The sequence below is a fragment of the Lithobates pipiens genome, unplaced genomic scaffold, assembly GCF_037356315.1.
Source record: "Lithobates pipiens isolate NorthernLeopardFrog02 unplaced genomic scaffold, aLitPip1_a1.2 Scaffold_8, whole genome shotgun sequence".
NCBI lineage: Eukaryota > Metazoa > Chordata > Amphibia > Anura > Ranidae > Lithobates > Lithobates pipiens.
Window position 1 is genome coordinate 509,176,061 of NW_027507903.1, and position 13,061 is coordinate 509,189,121.

Here is a 13,061-nt window from a genome sequence, read left to right on the forward strand (position 1 = left end):
GAATATTTTGGGGTGTTGGCAGCTTATTCATTTGGGCTTAACAAAATGCATGTCAACCCACGAAAAAATGCACCTTAAAGCACATGCGTTAAAAGAGCACACATGAGCACCAAGGTGTGAGAATAGAGAATAGATTTCTTGCTGTCCATTTTAGTTGTACCCAAGGCTATGCTTAGCTTTTATGTTTCTAAATGATAATACCCTTTCAAAAGGGTTCCATCCCTTAAATGTGGGACTTTTAATAACTTTAAAAATCTGCGTGAATAAATTCCTGACGTGTCACAATATACAGCAACAGTTTCATTTTAAAAAAAAGCTTCACCTGTTATAAAAGAAAGAGATTCTTGGACTCCAGTCAGTAACTCTACTGCAAGATGAGGAAGCATTTACTCTATTTTCCAATGATCAAACTTTAACATTGTAACTTTGTAGCAAGTCAAAAGGGAATGGGCAGCAGAGTGGGAGTCTTTGTCCAGCATCACCTAATCTCTTAATGACCCCAGGATTCACTTCTCTCTATCCATCAACCGAGGAGGTAAGCGTCAGCCCTCGTAATACCCTTTACTGCTAATACTTAAATCTTTATGCCCATAAATACCCCCCCCCAATCCAATCATGTAGGCCATATATATACGCTTGTGGCTCTGTTTCCGGCCTAACTGTAAGTATTCTGCAGAACTGCCACTGGAATCTTCAGGCATGAGTCTACAGAGAAAAATCAGATGGCGTCATGATACATGAACTGCAGAGTGTCTTGTAACCACTCCGCTTGGGTTCTAAAGCTTGATTTATCCACAAACCAGGGCTGGACTGGGAAAGAAATTTGGCCCTGGACTTCATCCAGACCGGCCCACTTACATTTTGAGTGTCTCATCAGCGCCCCCTTACATCAGAGTGTCCCCTGAGCAGCCCCCTTACATCAGAGTGTCTCATCAGCACACCCTTACATCAGAGTGTCTCATCAGCACACCCTTACATCAGAGTGTCTCATTAGCAGCCCCCTTACATCAGAGTGTCTCATCGGCACCCCCTTACATCAGAGTGTCCCCTGAGCAGCCCCCTTACATCAGAGTGTCTCATCAGCACCCCCTTACATCAGAGTGTCTCATCAGCACCCCCTTACATCAGAGTGTCTCATTAGCAGCCCCCTTACATCAGAGTGTCTCATTAGCAGCCCCCTTACATCAGAGTGTCTCATTAGCAGCCCCCTTACATCAGAGTGTCTCATTAGCAGCCCCCTTACATCAGAGTGTCTCATTAGCAGCCCCCTTGCATCAGAGTGTCCCATCACCAGCCCCCTTGCATCAGAGTGGCCCACTGAGCCATCGGCCCACCGGGAAACTCCCTGTAGTCCCAATGGCCAGTACATGCCTGCCACAAACCCTTTTGCTCTGTTGCCTTACACACTGGTATTTCACTTGGTTTTAAGTATGTTTTCCAGTAACCTGGTAGAATCCATTTACAAACACCGGTTATAAGTAAAACAATGAAGATACTTTATTGTTACAAAAAAAAAAGGCAGTACATTATCATAGAAGTGCACTCACCTTCACACTTTGTCCCATCAGCACTCAGGTGGTATCCCCGGCCGCAGTTGACTACATGCCATTGACATGTGTAGGAGCCGTCAGTATTAATACAAGTCTGGCCAGGAGGACATGGAGCGTTCAGGCTCACACATTCATTGATATCTGCATTGGAACAAAAAAGTTTTATTGTGAATTAGCTCACTCAAAAAAGTAATCCTACAATTTAGAAACTGGCATGATGCTCCCATCAGTGGGAACTCCAATTTATAGATGTAACCCAATGTCATCTGTTAGGACTCTTTCATAGAGATGACCAGATGGCAGTAAAAACAGGTGGTTGAGCCTCCCTCCCAACTGCACCAGCTAAACTCTAATATTGCAGTTGGATGGGGCTGTACACTTGCCACAGTTGCAGCAGTTTTATCTTGACTTGTTGCAGTTTGGAAAGGTAGCACTGCCCATTACAGTCAATGGGGGGTGCACTGCAACCATGAGACAAGCACTTGGCTCGCAGCTGTGCTGCAATATTTTATAACAAAATCTCTCTTGGGATTAAAAAAAAAAAAAAGTCAGGAAGTTGCGGAGTTGCCTCCTGGACACTTGGTAGCCGCTACTCTACCGGGACCAAGCAGCTTCTAACCTCAGCTTGTTCAATTAAGCTTTGACAATAAAACCAGGAAGCTGATTGGTTACTATGCACAGCTGTACCAGTTTCTGATGTAGTAAATATCCCCAACTATGTTGCATCAAAAAAAGATTGGGGACTTACCAATGCAGTTGCCAAGTGCATCCTGTATGAAGCCGGCGCTGCACTGGAGTTTGGGTCTGCAGCGGAAGGACCCAGGTGTGTTTTGGCAGTTGAAGGTGGGGAGACAGTTGTGAGTTCCTGTTGTACATTCATCAATATCTGCAAATAAGAATACAATATTCATTTACAATATGATGGCAGCCATATTGCATAATTAAAGATTTCATTTATGTATTTGGTCCTGTCTCAACTCTAGTTCACAGAGCAGCCATCAGACAGGCCTTGGAACAAACCATGCAGTTACGATCACAAACTCTCAAAGACAACCGATTACAATGTACGTTGCTCCCAGTTTTCTCTGAGCCTTACAGAACATCTCCTCCCTAGTTTATTGTAAGGGGAATGGGGCGGGGGGGGAGTGTTTTGTAGTCCTGTCTTATTGTAACAGTGCTTTTTCATCATTGATGCAGTACAGTGTTGTCACTCTAGAACAGGAAGTGTGTTAATGACAGGATTACCAGACAAAGGTACAGGAAAGGGCTTAAATAAGCACACAGATGATTGAACCTGTTCAATGTAAATGGCATTGTCTTTTCGCTGCCAGGAAAATCCAAAAACAGCATACAGCCTCCCATGGACATGAATGGCTGTGCACTGCTGTAATTGGGTATATGCCGGTGCTATCATAAACATGAGGATACGCTACAGGCATAAGCAAAAAATAGAAAGTTTTCTATTTTATGTATGCATCCATACCCTATACTCATACTTGTGATAGCATTCGTGCATACCTGAGTACAGCAGCACATAGCCATTCATGTCTTTGGGAGGCTGCACACTGATCCTGGATTTTACTGGCAGGGGAAATACTTCGGCATTTGTGTCAAATGGGTTCAGTTGGGTTTTTGCAAGGGCCCTAAATAAATGAAATGAAGTTACCATATCTAATGACTGACAAGATGCAGTATATTATGTTTTTTTGGTTTAGATGCACTTTAATATTTTATTTTCTCGGTAGTGACTAATGTTGTTAGCATGGACAATGGCAAAGTCACATATGGAGTTACATTTTGAAAAACATTTTGCTACTAAACAATAGAACCCTTCTGCCCCACTCTAGATGGAGTTCATGAGCTCATCATACCTTTACAGCTGTTGTCGTCTGTAAGTTCGTAGCCTGTGCCGCAATTGATATCTCTCTGGCAGCGAAAAGATCCCACCTGATTGATACAGCTCTGCCCAACCTTACAGTTGTGGGTTCCCACGATACATTCATTAATATCTAAAAACAGAATAAAACAAGCCTGGCAGTTATCAAGAGTTGCCAAAATGTTTAGATAGTTTACTGTTGAAATATTTAACCACTTTTACTTTCCTGTCAGAAAGGAAAAGAAAAGGAAAATATGACAGAAGGAAAGAGGAAAGAAAACTGAAAGGAGAAGGAAAAGGAAAAGCAGATGAAAGAGGAAGAAAAGGAAATGGAAAGCATAGAAAAGGAAAGACAAGTAATAGAAAGGGAAATCAAACAAAATAAAAGAAAACAAAAGAAGGGACGGAACATAAAATTTAAAGAATAGAGAAGGAAAGAAAGTAATGGAAAATAATAAAATGGAAGGAGGATAGAAAAGAAATTGGAAAGGATAGGAAAGGAAATTAAATAAAAAAGAAACAGAGAGGGCAAAAAAGGAAATGGAAAGAAAATGGAAAGAAAAGAAAGGGAAAAAATAGCAAGGAGAAAAATCAATATAAAGAGGAGGCAAATGAAGGAAATGTAAAGGTCAGAAAAGGAGAGGAAACAGAAAAGACAGAAAAAGAAGAAGAAAAAAAATAGAAAAGAAAATGAGAAAATTTGAATAGAGATGTAGGCTAAAAAGAAATGGAAATTAAGGGAAAGAATGAACATGAATGGGGGAGGAAGGAACATGGAATGGAGAAAAGTGGAAATGAAGGGGAAAAAAACTAAGAGAAAGGGGGAGGAAGAGATGATGCAATCTCTCCTTAGAAAACTATGCTGTTAGCTCTGTTTTGTTAGTGTTAAAGTTGAAATATATTACATATCCAATAGCTGAATAAAATGTGTTACCGTCACATTTGAAACCATCTGGCTGAAGTTCGTAGCCAGCATAACATGAACAGACCACACTGCTGCCAGTGTCACGGCACTGATGATCGCAAGGTCCGCCCCCTGGTGGAAGAAGGACAAAGAGCTATGCATTACATATACCATTTCTACACTTAAAAGATTTCTCCACTGCAAGATTGGCAGTTGATGCTGAAGTCATTCTAGGTGCTTCTCACAATATCAGCTCTGTTCTTACCTCTGCAGCGATCAACCATTAAGAAGTCTTCAGTACCAGAAAGTGGGAGCGAGGGGTTGTTAGCTAGGGAAATAAAACAGCATGACTCAAGATCTGCTTGGCTTCAGTTATATATAAGGTATGCATTAAAAATACTTATTTTCCACCTAGTACAAAGCAACATAATAATAGAACGTTTGTGATTTGTGGGATCAACTTTGGAGATGAAAAGCGAACCCAAAGATAAAATGTTCACTTGTCATTTAGTCAATAAAGTAATGTAAGGAAGCAGGAGGGTTGGGGAAGTAGACAATTCACTCTTCCATACTGTATGTAAACTGCCATGGCGGAGCTAAAAGGTTAAAATAAACTTGTCACAAACCTAGGTAATTAATACTAAGCATATTGTAAAAAAAATCATAAGCATAGCTTGTATTGAGAGTAAACCAAAAAATTAACAATAGGTACAGAGATGAAGGTAGATGGCAAGTGTTACCATTTTCATGTCAATCTTCATCCTGTCTTCTAAGTCTCCCTACTAGTCAAGGAAGCTATCCATAGCATTAAAGGACCAATAGAAAGAACCAACAGAAAGTTGTTTGCATAGGAGCTTTCAGGATCTGCAATGGCAGTGTCAGCGAGTGTATTGAGATAAATAACTGTACAACATGTATAGCCAAAGCTCATTATTAGTTTTGGATAAGGTAGGGAAGTTTAAGCCCCTGTCCATTTATTTTTACTGTCTGTGTCCCGTTGGGGATTTATCTACCTTCAGTTCCTGTCTCAGAGATGCAACAGGAAGGAAATGTCTACAAAGTAAGGGTGTTTCTCACAATATCTCTGAAGGACCTTTGAGAATATCCAGGATTCCTAGGACCTCCAGTACCTACAGGGCCATCTTTAAAATTTTTCTTGGGCCCCGCATCCCTCTCAGGCAATTTCACTCTTCACCTGCTCTGAGACATACAATAAATAGCAGCTAGAATCAATCAGTTTACTGTATCAGATCAGGCAGCAATTGTGATTGGTTGCCAGTGGTTACAGCATAACATTACTGCTTACTGACTGGCTGCTAGAGGTTAAAGCGCACATTACGGTTCACTGATTAGTTGCTAGAGGTTACAGCAAATGATTTCTGCTTAATTGGTTGCTAGAGATTACTGCACAGTATTACTGCTCACTGATTGGTTGCTAGAGGTTACAGCACATCATCTCCTCACTGCAGGGGGGCATGATCTACATATGAATGGCGCCTTTATTTACATATCAATACCTCAAGCTGCAGCTATTTACTTATAAATGCCGCCGCTATTTACATATGTATGCCAGTTATTTACATGTAAACACAGGGTCAGGTGAGTCATCTGTACACAACAATAATAGCAGCACTTCACACAGAGATATCGGGACACAGCACAGGACTAAAACTTCAAAGGACAAGGGAATTTAAACTGGGATAGTTGGCAAGTATGAGGCAGCTGATTTGGGCCCCACAACAATGACAGGGCCCAGGTCAGCTGCCCCTATTGCCCTGCCTTAAAGACAGCCCTGAGTACCTATATGATTCCTGCTGGGTGTTCCAGGATTTTCAGAATTCCTAGCACCTCCAGTACTTAAAGGATCTCTGCTGGGTCATCCAGGATGTTCAGGATTCCTAGGATCCAAACTATCTCCAGGACTTCCAGAGCTCTATGAAATAATGCTGGGCGTGTCTTCTGATCAGAAAGGTATTTAAGCTTCAGCCTTTGAAGTGTCTCATGTTGTGTCTTATTACCACAAAAAGCACTTAGATGCCTGTTTGATCTGGGTTTACTTAACTAATCTCTTGCTTGCCATCTGCCCAGACCTTGCTTGGACCTGACTGATGTCTTTCTTGCTGTGTACCTCAACCTCCCCTCATATTTGATTACTTTCCTGCCTGACTCCTTGCAAACAGTCTCTGCATTGTAGCCTTCCCATTCCAGCCTCTATTTGGGTGAGTGATCCTGAGGGCTTCAAACTGGTACCAGGATGTGGCCCTCAGGATCGCCTCTCCAAGGGCAGGCTGCAATGAAAAGAAGCAAACTGGTGACTATTATGCCGCGTACACACGAGCGGACTTTTCAACATCCAAAGTCCGACGGACTGATTCCGTCAGACTATTCGATCGTGTGTGGGCTGCAACGGACTTTTGATTCGCCAAAGTCTGACGGACTTTAGAATATGGAACATGCTTCAAATTTTTCCGACGGAACTCCGCCGGACCCGGTCCCTTCGAAAAATTCGCTCGTGTAAATGCTATTCCGACAGACTAAAACCGACGCTAGGGCAGCTATTGGCTACTGGCTATGAACTTCCTTATTCGAGTCCAGTCGTACGTCATCACGTTCGAATCCGTCGGAGTTTAGTGTGATTGTGTGTGGCCAAGTCCGCTCAGTCGAAAAGTCCGTCAGAACTCTGTCGGAACTCCGGCAGAACTCCGGCAGAACTCCTTCGGAAGTCTGTCGGACATAAGTCCTCTCGTGTGTACGGGGCTTTAGGATATTCAGCCCATCATCCCTTGCAGGGTGCTTTGGTGAATACCAACTGTTACTTAGACCTTCCAGGGGGTACCATACCAAAGAATCTAACCAGTTGGGTTTTGAATTATCATTTATTATTGTCCTGTAGTTGGAACACTCTACCTTCATCGTGGTTGAGGGAGGACATATCGGGTCCATCATGACCTTTGACACAGCATGCCCGGAAGACAAGGCTGCACTGGTAACCCAGGAATAAGCTCTGCTCACAGCTCTGGCCCTGCACCTGGGCCGTTCTGCCAAGCAAGCAGCAGTTGCAGCATCTCTGAGGAAACAAATCAAGACAGTAATTAACTTTAATAGCTGTGGTATTGACTTGTTATTTTAGGTTTGTACACCGGCAGAAAATACATTTTAGTTCACATATGCATTCCCTCAGAAGTCATTAAAGTATACAGTTTTGTGAAAAAGTATTTGCCCCCTTTCTGATTTTTTCTTTTTTTGCATATTTGTCACACTTAAATGACTCAGATCATCAAACAAATATTATTATTAAACAAAGATAACCCAAGTAACTACAAAATGGCATTTCATAAATGATGGTTTCATTTATTAAGGCAAAAAAACTGTTCAAATCTGGCCTGGTTTTATGACTGGTTGTGCCACCCTTGGCAGCAACAACTGCAATCAAGGGTTTGCGATAACTGGCAATGAGTCCTTCACATTGCTGTGGAGCAATTTTGGCCCATTCCTCTTTGCAGAATTGTTTTAATTCAGCCACATTGGAGGGTTTTCCAGCATGAACGGCCTGTGTAAGGTCGTGATACAGCATCTCAATTGGATTTAAGTCCGGGCTTTGACTAGGCAACTCCAAAACCTACATTTTTCTTTGTTTGAACCATTTGGAGATGGACTTGCTGTTGTGATTCGGATCATTGACCTGCTGCATAACCCAAGTGCACTTGAGCTTGAAGTCAGAAACTGATGGCCGGACATTCTCCTTGAAGATTTTCTGGTAGAGTTCAGAATTGAATTACGGTAAGTCTTATTATTATCAATTATGGTAAGCCGTCCAGGTCCTGATGCTGCAAAGCAGCCCCAGACCATCACACTACCACCACCAAGTGTGACTGTTGGTATGATGTTCTTTTTATGAAATGCTGTATTAGTTTTATGCCAGATGTAACGGGACTGTCAGGAATCCGCCCGTTCTGTGCGATCGGGTCTCCGTACGCGCACGTGCGTTTGTGCCGCGGGTCGTCGTGGGCACGAGCATCTTCAGACGCGTGCGGGTGCACGTCGTTCGTATGTGCGCGCGGTACATGCACGCACGGGTGCACGTTAGTACGATTGGTGCCAGTGGCCCTTTTTAAAGGCACAGCTGCGGAGGTTCTGTGCTGTTCGTCTGCAGCTTGTACCCAAAGTGATCTGTTATTCTGCCTGAACCCTATCTGATACCTGACCCGGCTCCGTTGACTCCGCTGATCTCTCCTGCTCCGACCCTGGCTTGTTTGACCCCTCTTGGACTGATTCCTGTTGCCGAACCTCTGCTTGTTACCTGATTCTTCTGCTGGCTCCTGCTTGCTTCTGTGTCTGCTACCTCCTCATCCAGAGATCCACCCATCCTGGTTCCACGGTCCGTGGCCTTTCTCCACCAGCTGCCTTCTTGCTACAGAGAGCTCCTGCACCTGAAGATCTCTATCTACCTAGCATCTGCTGCTGCACCTGGCTGGACCCTCCTACCCCGCTGCGCTCCGGTCTCCCTGTTCCCATTCCAGAGAGACTAGAACCAGAGCCGTAAGAGAGGTCCCCTTCCACCAAGTCAGACTCACTATCTGAAAATCCTAACAGTACGAACAGCCATGACTGAGTCTGCGGAAGGGGCCTCCGCCATGAAGGAGATCTGCTCCCACCTTGCGGCTCTCACCCAGGCCGTGAAGTCTCTTCAGGATGGCTACACCAGGTTGGAGGAGCGTGTTCAGCATCTCTCTACCCCGGGTTCACCAGGCACCGCACCTCAGCCTCCCCCTGTTCAGCCAGCCGCCCACTCGGCAGTCATGATGCTTCCACCTGAACCTAGGGTTCCCATTCCGGAGAGGTTTGCAGGGGACCGCTCTAAATTCTGGGCTTTTCGCAACGCCTGCCAGCTATACTTTGCCCTCCAGCCCAGGACCTTCTCCCTGGAGGCAACTAAAGTGGGGTTTGTTATCTCCCTTCTGCAAGGAGAACCTCAGTCCTGGGCCCACCACCTTCTGGAGAATGACAATCCCCTTACTCAGACTCTTTCTACCTTCTTCGAGGGGATGGCTCAACTTTACGATGATCCTCAGCGGGCTGCCACTGCAGAATCTGCATTAACTGCGCTCCAGCAGGGCCGTAGGACGGCTGAGGACTATGTCTCGGACTTTAGACGCTGGAGCGCAGATACCCAGTGGAACGAGTCGGCCCTAAGACATCAATTTCGCATGGGCCTGTCTGAGGGCCTTAAGGACGAATTAGCCCGTGTTGGTACCCCTGACGCCTTAGAGGACTTAATTGCCCTGGCCATTCGGATCGATCGAAGACTTCGCGAGCGTAGGGCCGAACGCTCCTCCCAACCCCAGAGACCTGCCTGGATGACCGCCAGAACCCCGTCTTCCACACCTTTCTTCTCTCCTCCCCCTCAAGGGGGGCCTGCCAGTGTTACTCCCGCTCCTGAGGAACCCATGCAGCTTGGATTACTCCGGCCCACCCTGTCTCCTGAGGAGCGAGCCCGCCGCCGACAGATGAACTTGTGCCTATACTGTGGCGGTTCCGGACATTATGTGGCCAACTGCCCTGTTAAGACACGTAAGTGCCTCTCTTCAGTGTCTCACAGTTCCATAACCCTGCCTTCCAACTCTTTCCATGTTGCCCTTCTGCTCTCATTTCAGCTACAGGGAAGAACGATCCACGTCAACGCCATCCTTGACTCCGGGGCCTGCGGTTGCTTCATTGACGCTGCCTTCACCAACCTACATTCCATTCCACTCCAGAAAAAACCTCATGGACTCTCTATCTTCCTGGCCGATGGTTCCCAAATTAAATCTGGCCGAGTCACCCAGGAGACCCTTCCACTACCCACCACCACCTCCTGCCGACATACGGAACTATTAACTCTTGATGTCATTTCGTCCCCACTTTTTCCTGTGATCCTGGGCATACCATGGCTGCAGGCACACAATCCCTCCATTGACTGGTCTTCCGGGGAGGTGAGGTTCCTCTCCCCTTACTGCCAGGACCATTGTCTTCCTGAGGCTTCTGTACAGTCCGGAACGCTTCTCTGCCTAGACCCAGACCTGGACTTATGTCAATCAGTCCCCGAGCCTTACCACGAGTTTTTGGACGTCTTCAGTAAACGGGGGGCTGATTCCCTTTCCCCGCATTGCCCCTACGATTGCCCCATTGAGCTCCTTCCTGGGGCAGAGATCCCGTTTGGACGTGTCTACCCTTTGTCCGAGAAGGAGCAAGAGGCCCTGAAGGCCTACATCTCCGAGAACCTCAAGAAGGGGTTCATCCCTCACTCCACGTCTCCTGCCGGTGCTGGAATATTTTTCGTTACTAAAAAAGACCAGACCCTTCGACCTTGTGTGGACTATCGAGAGCTGAACAGAATCACGATTAAAAATCGCTATCCCCTACCCCTGATTCCGGAACTCTTTCAAAAACTGAGGTCGGCTACTATCTTTACCAAATTGGATTTGAGGGGAGCCTATAACTTGGTCCGTATACGAGCAGGTGACGAGTGGAAGACTGCGTTCCGAACTCGCTTTGGGCACTACGAGTACCTAGTGATGCCTTTCGGGTTGTGCAATGCCCCAGCCACCTTCCAGCACTTGATTAACGATGTTTTCCGGGACTTTTTGGATATTTTCGTTATCGTATATCTTGATGACATCCTGATCTTCTCCAGGTCCCTGGAACAGGACCGGGGACACGTCGGCAGAGTACTGCTTCGGCTCCGGCAACATGGACTTTACGCTAAAGCCGAAAAATGTAAATTTGAGCAACAGGATATCCAATTTCTCGGCCTTGAAATCTCCCCAGCAGGCATCAGGATGGACCCACAAAAAGTTGCTGCTGTCCTTGAATGGCCAGCCCCCACCGACAAAAAGGGCATCCAACGCTTTGTGGGCTTCGCCAATTTCTATAGAAAATTTATTAAGGGGTTCTCAGCCATTATCTCCCCCATCACCCAGCTCACTAAGCAAAATATGCGTTTTCATTGGGGTCCTGAAGCCCAGGCCGCCTTCAAGAAACTCAAGGACTTGTTTACCTCAGCTCCCATCCTCAGTCACCCGGATCCGTCTAGACCCTATATTCTGGAGGTAGACGCCTCTGAGATAGCAGTAGGGGCGGTGGTTTCCCAGCGCCTAGGTAAAGATGACCTGATGCACCCCGTAGGGTTCTTTTTTCGAAAACTCTCTCCGGCGGAGAGGAATTATGATGTGGGTGACCGAGAATTACTTGCCATTAAGTCTGCTTTGGAGGAGTGGAGATACTTACTTGAGGGGGCGGTACACCCCGTGCTCATCTACACGGATCACAAGAATCTCGAGTACCTCCGTACCGCTAAACGTCTAAAACCTCGGCAGGCCCGCTGGGCCCTCTTCTTCTCTCGGTTCTGCTTTCACATAACCTATCACCCTGGATCAAGAAATGTGAAGCCGGATGCGCTCTCCCGCATGTTTGACAGTTCCAAGGATACCGCGCCCCCGGATACCATCCTCCCTGCTAACACCTTTCTACTCATCCAGCCAGACCTAGTGTCTCTGTTAAGAAGAGCTTCCTCCACATCCTCCTGTCCCCCAGGAATTTCATTAGCATCCAGGGAGGGCCTACTTTGGAAGGACAATCTGATCTTCGTCCCTGAAGACGTCAGAATAAAGGTCTTGGGTCTCCTCCATGACCATCCGCTCGCAGGGCACTTTGGTGTCCGCAAGACTTTGGAGCTTGTACAACGCTCCTTCTGGTGGCCAGGCATGAGGGAGTTCTGCAAGCAATACGTGAATTCTTGCCCCGTGTGTAGCCGGAATAAGGTCCCCAGAAATCGGGCCTGGGGGCTGCTTAAACCTCTTCCCGCACCCGACCGCCCCTGGCGGATGATTACTATGGATTTTATTGTGGAACTTCCCCCTTCTGAGAACTGTACTGCCATCTTTGTGGTTTGTGACCGTTTGTCTAAGATGGCCCACTTCCTACCCTTAAAGGGAACCCCCTCCGCGACCGAGACTGCCCACATTTTCATCAAGGAGATAATCAGGCTTCACGGGGTACCCACAAACATCGTATCTGATAGAGGGGTTTAGTTCACCTCTCGTTTCTGGAGAGCCCTATGTGAAGCTTTGAAAATAGAGTTGGCCCTGTCCTCCGCCTACCACCCACAGACCAATGGGCAAACGGAACACACCAACCAAACCCTCGAGCAATACATCAGATGTTTTTCTTCCTTTGTTCAGGACGATTGGGTTTCCCTGTTACCTCTGGCGGAATTTGCCTACAACAATGCCAGCCATGCTACCACAGGGCAGTCCCCGTTCTTTGCTAATTACAGTTTTAACCTGTCTTTTCTTCCCGATAGCCTTACAGAATCCCATGTTCCAGCAGTATAGGACACAGTATCTTTTCTTCAACGGAATAACCGAACCCTGCAGGAGGCCATAACCAAGGCTCAGGCTGACAGCAAGAGGAGCTTCGATCGAGGGAGAAGGGGAGAATTGATCCTTCAAGTCGGGGACCAGGTATGGCTGTCTTCTTCTAACTTAAAATTAGCCTGCCCCTCTAGGAAGTTGGCACCCACATTTCTGGGTCCGTTTCCTGTTAAGAGGAGGATTAACGAGGTGTCATATGAATTGTCCTTACCTGATTCCATGAGAATACACCCAGTCTTCCATGTAGCTCTGCTTAAGCCTGCTGTACCTGATCCCTTCCCTGGTAGAGGAACAAGGCCACCTGACCCTGTGCTGATTGA

General features: G+C 46.3%; 1 protein-coding gene across 2 annotated transcripts in view; it reads right to left on the bottom strand.

Annotated features, from left to right (window-relative positions):
• FBLN1 (fibulin 1) overlaps positions 1–13,061 on the bottom strand; it is a 171,999-nt gene that overhangs the window by 88,505 nt on the left and 70,433 nt on the right. For both annotated transcript variants that reach the window (XM_077469354.1, XM_077469355.1), the window contains exons 4-9: positions 7,238–7,397; positions 4,596–4,658; positions 4,361–4,462; positions 3,422–3,559; positions 2,299–2,436; positions 1,548–1,691 (exon numbers count right to left, since the gene is read on the bottom strand). In XM_077469354.1, the coding sequence (XP_077325480.1) occupies positions 1,548–1,691; positions 2,299–2,436; positions 3,422–3,559; positions 4,361–4,462; positions 4,596–4,658; positions 7,238–7,397 (745 nt within the window). The remainder of the gene's footprint in view (positions 1–1,547; positions 1,692–2,298; positions 2,437–3,421; positions 3,560–4,360; positions 4,463–4,595; positions 4,659–7,237; positions 7,398–13,061) is intronic.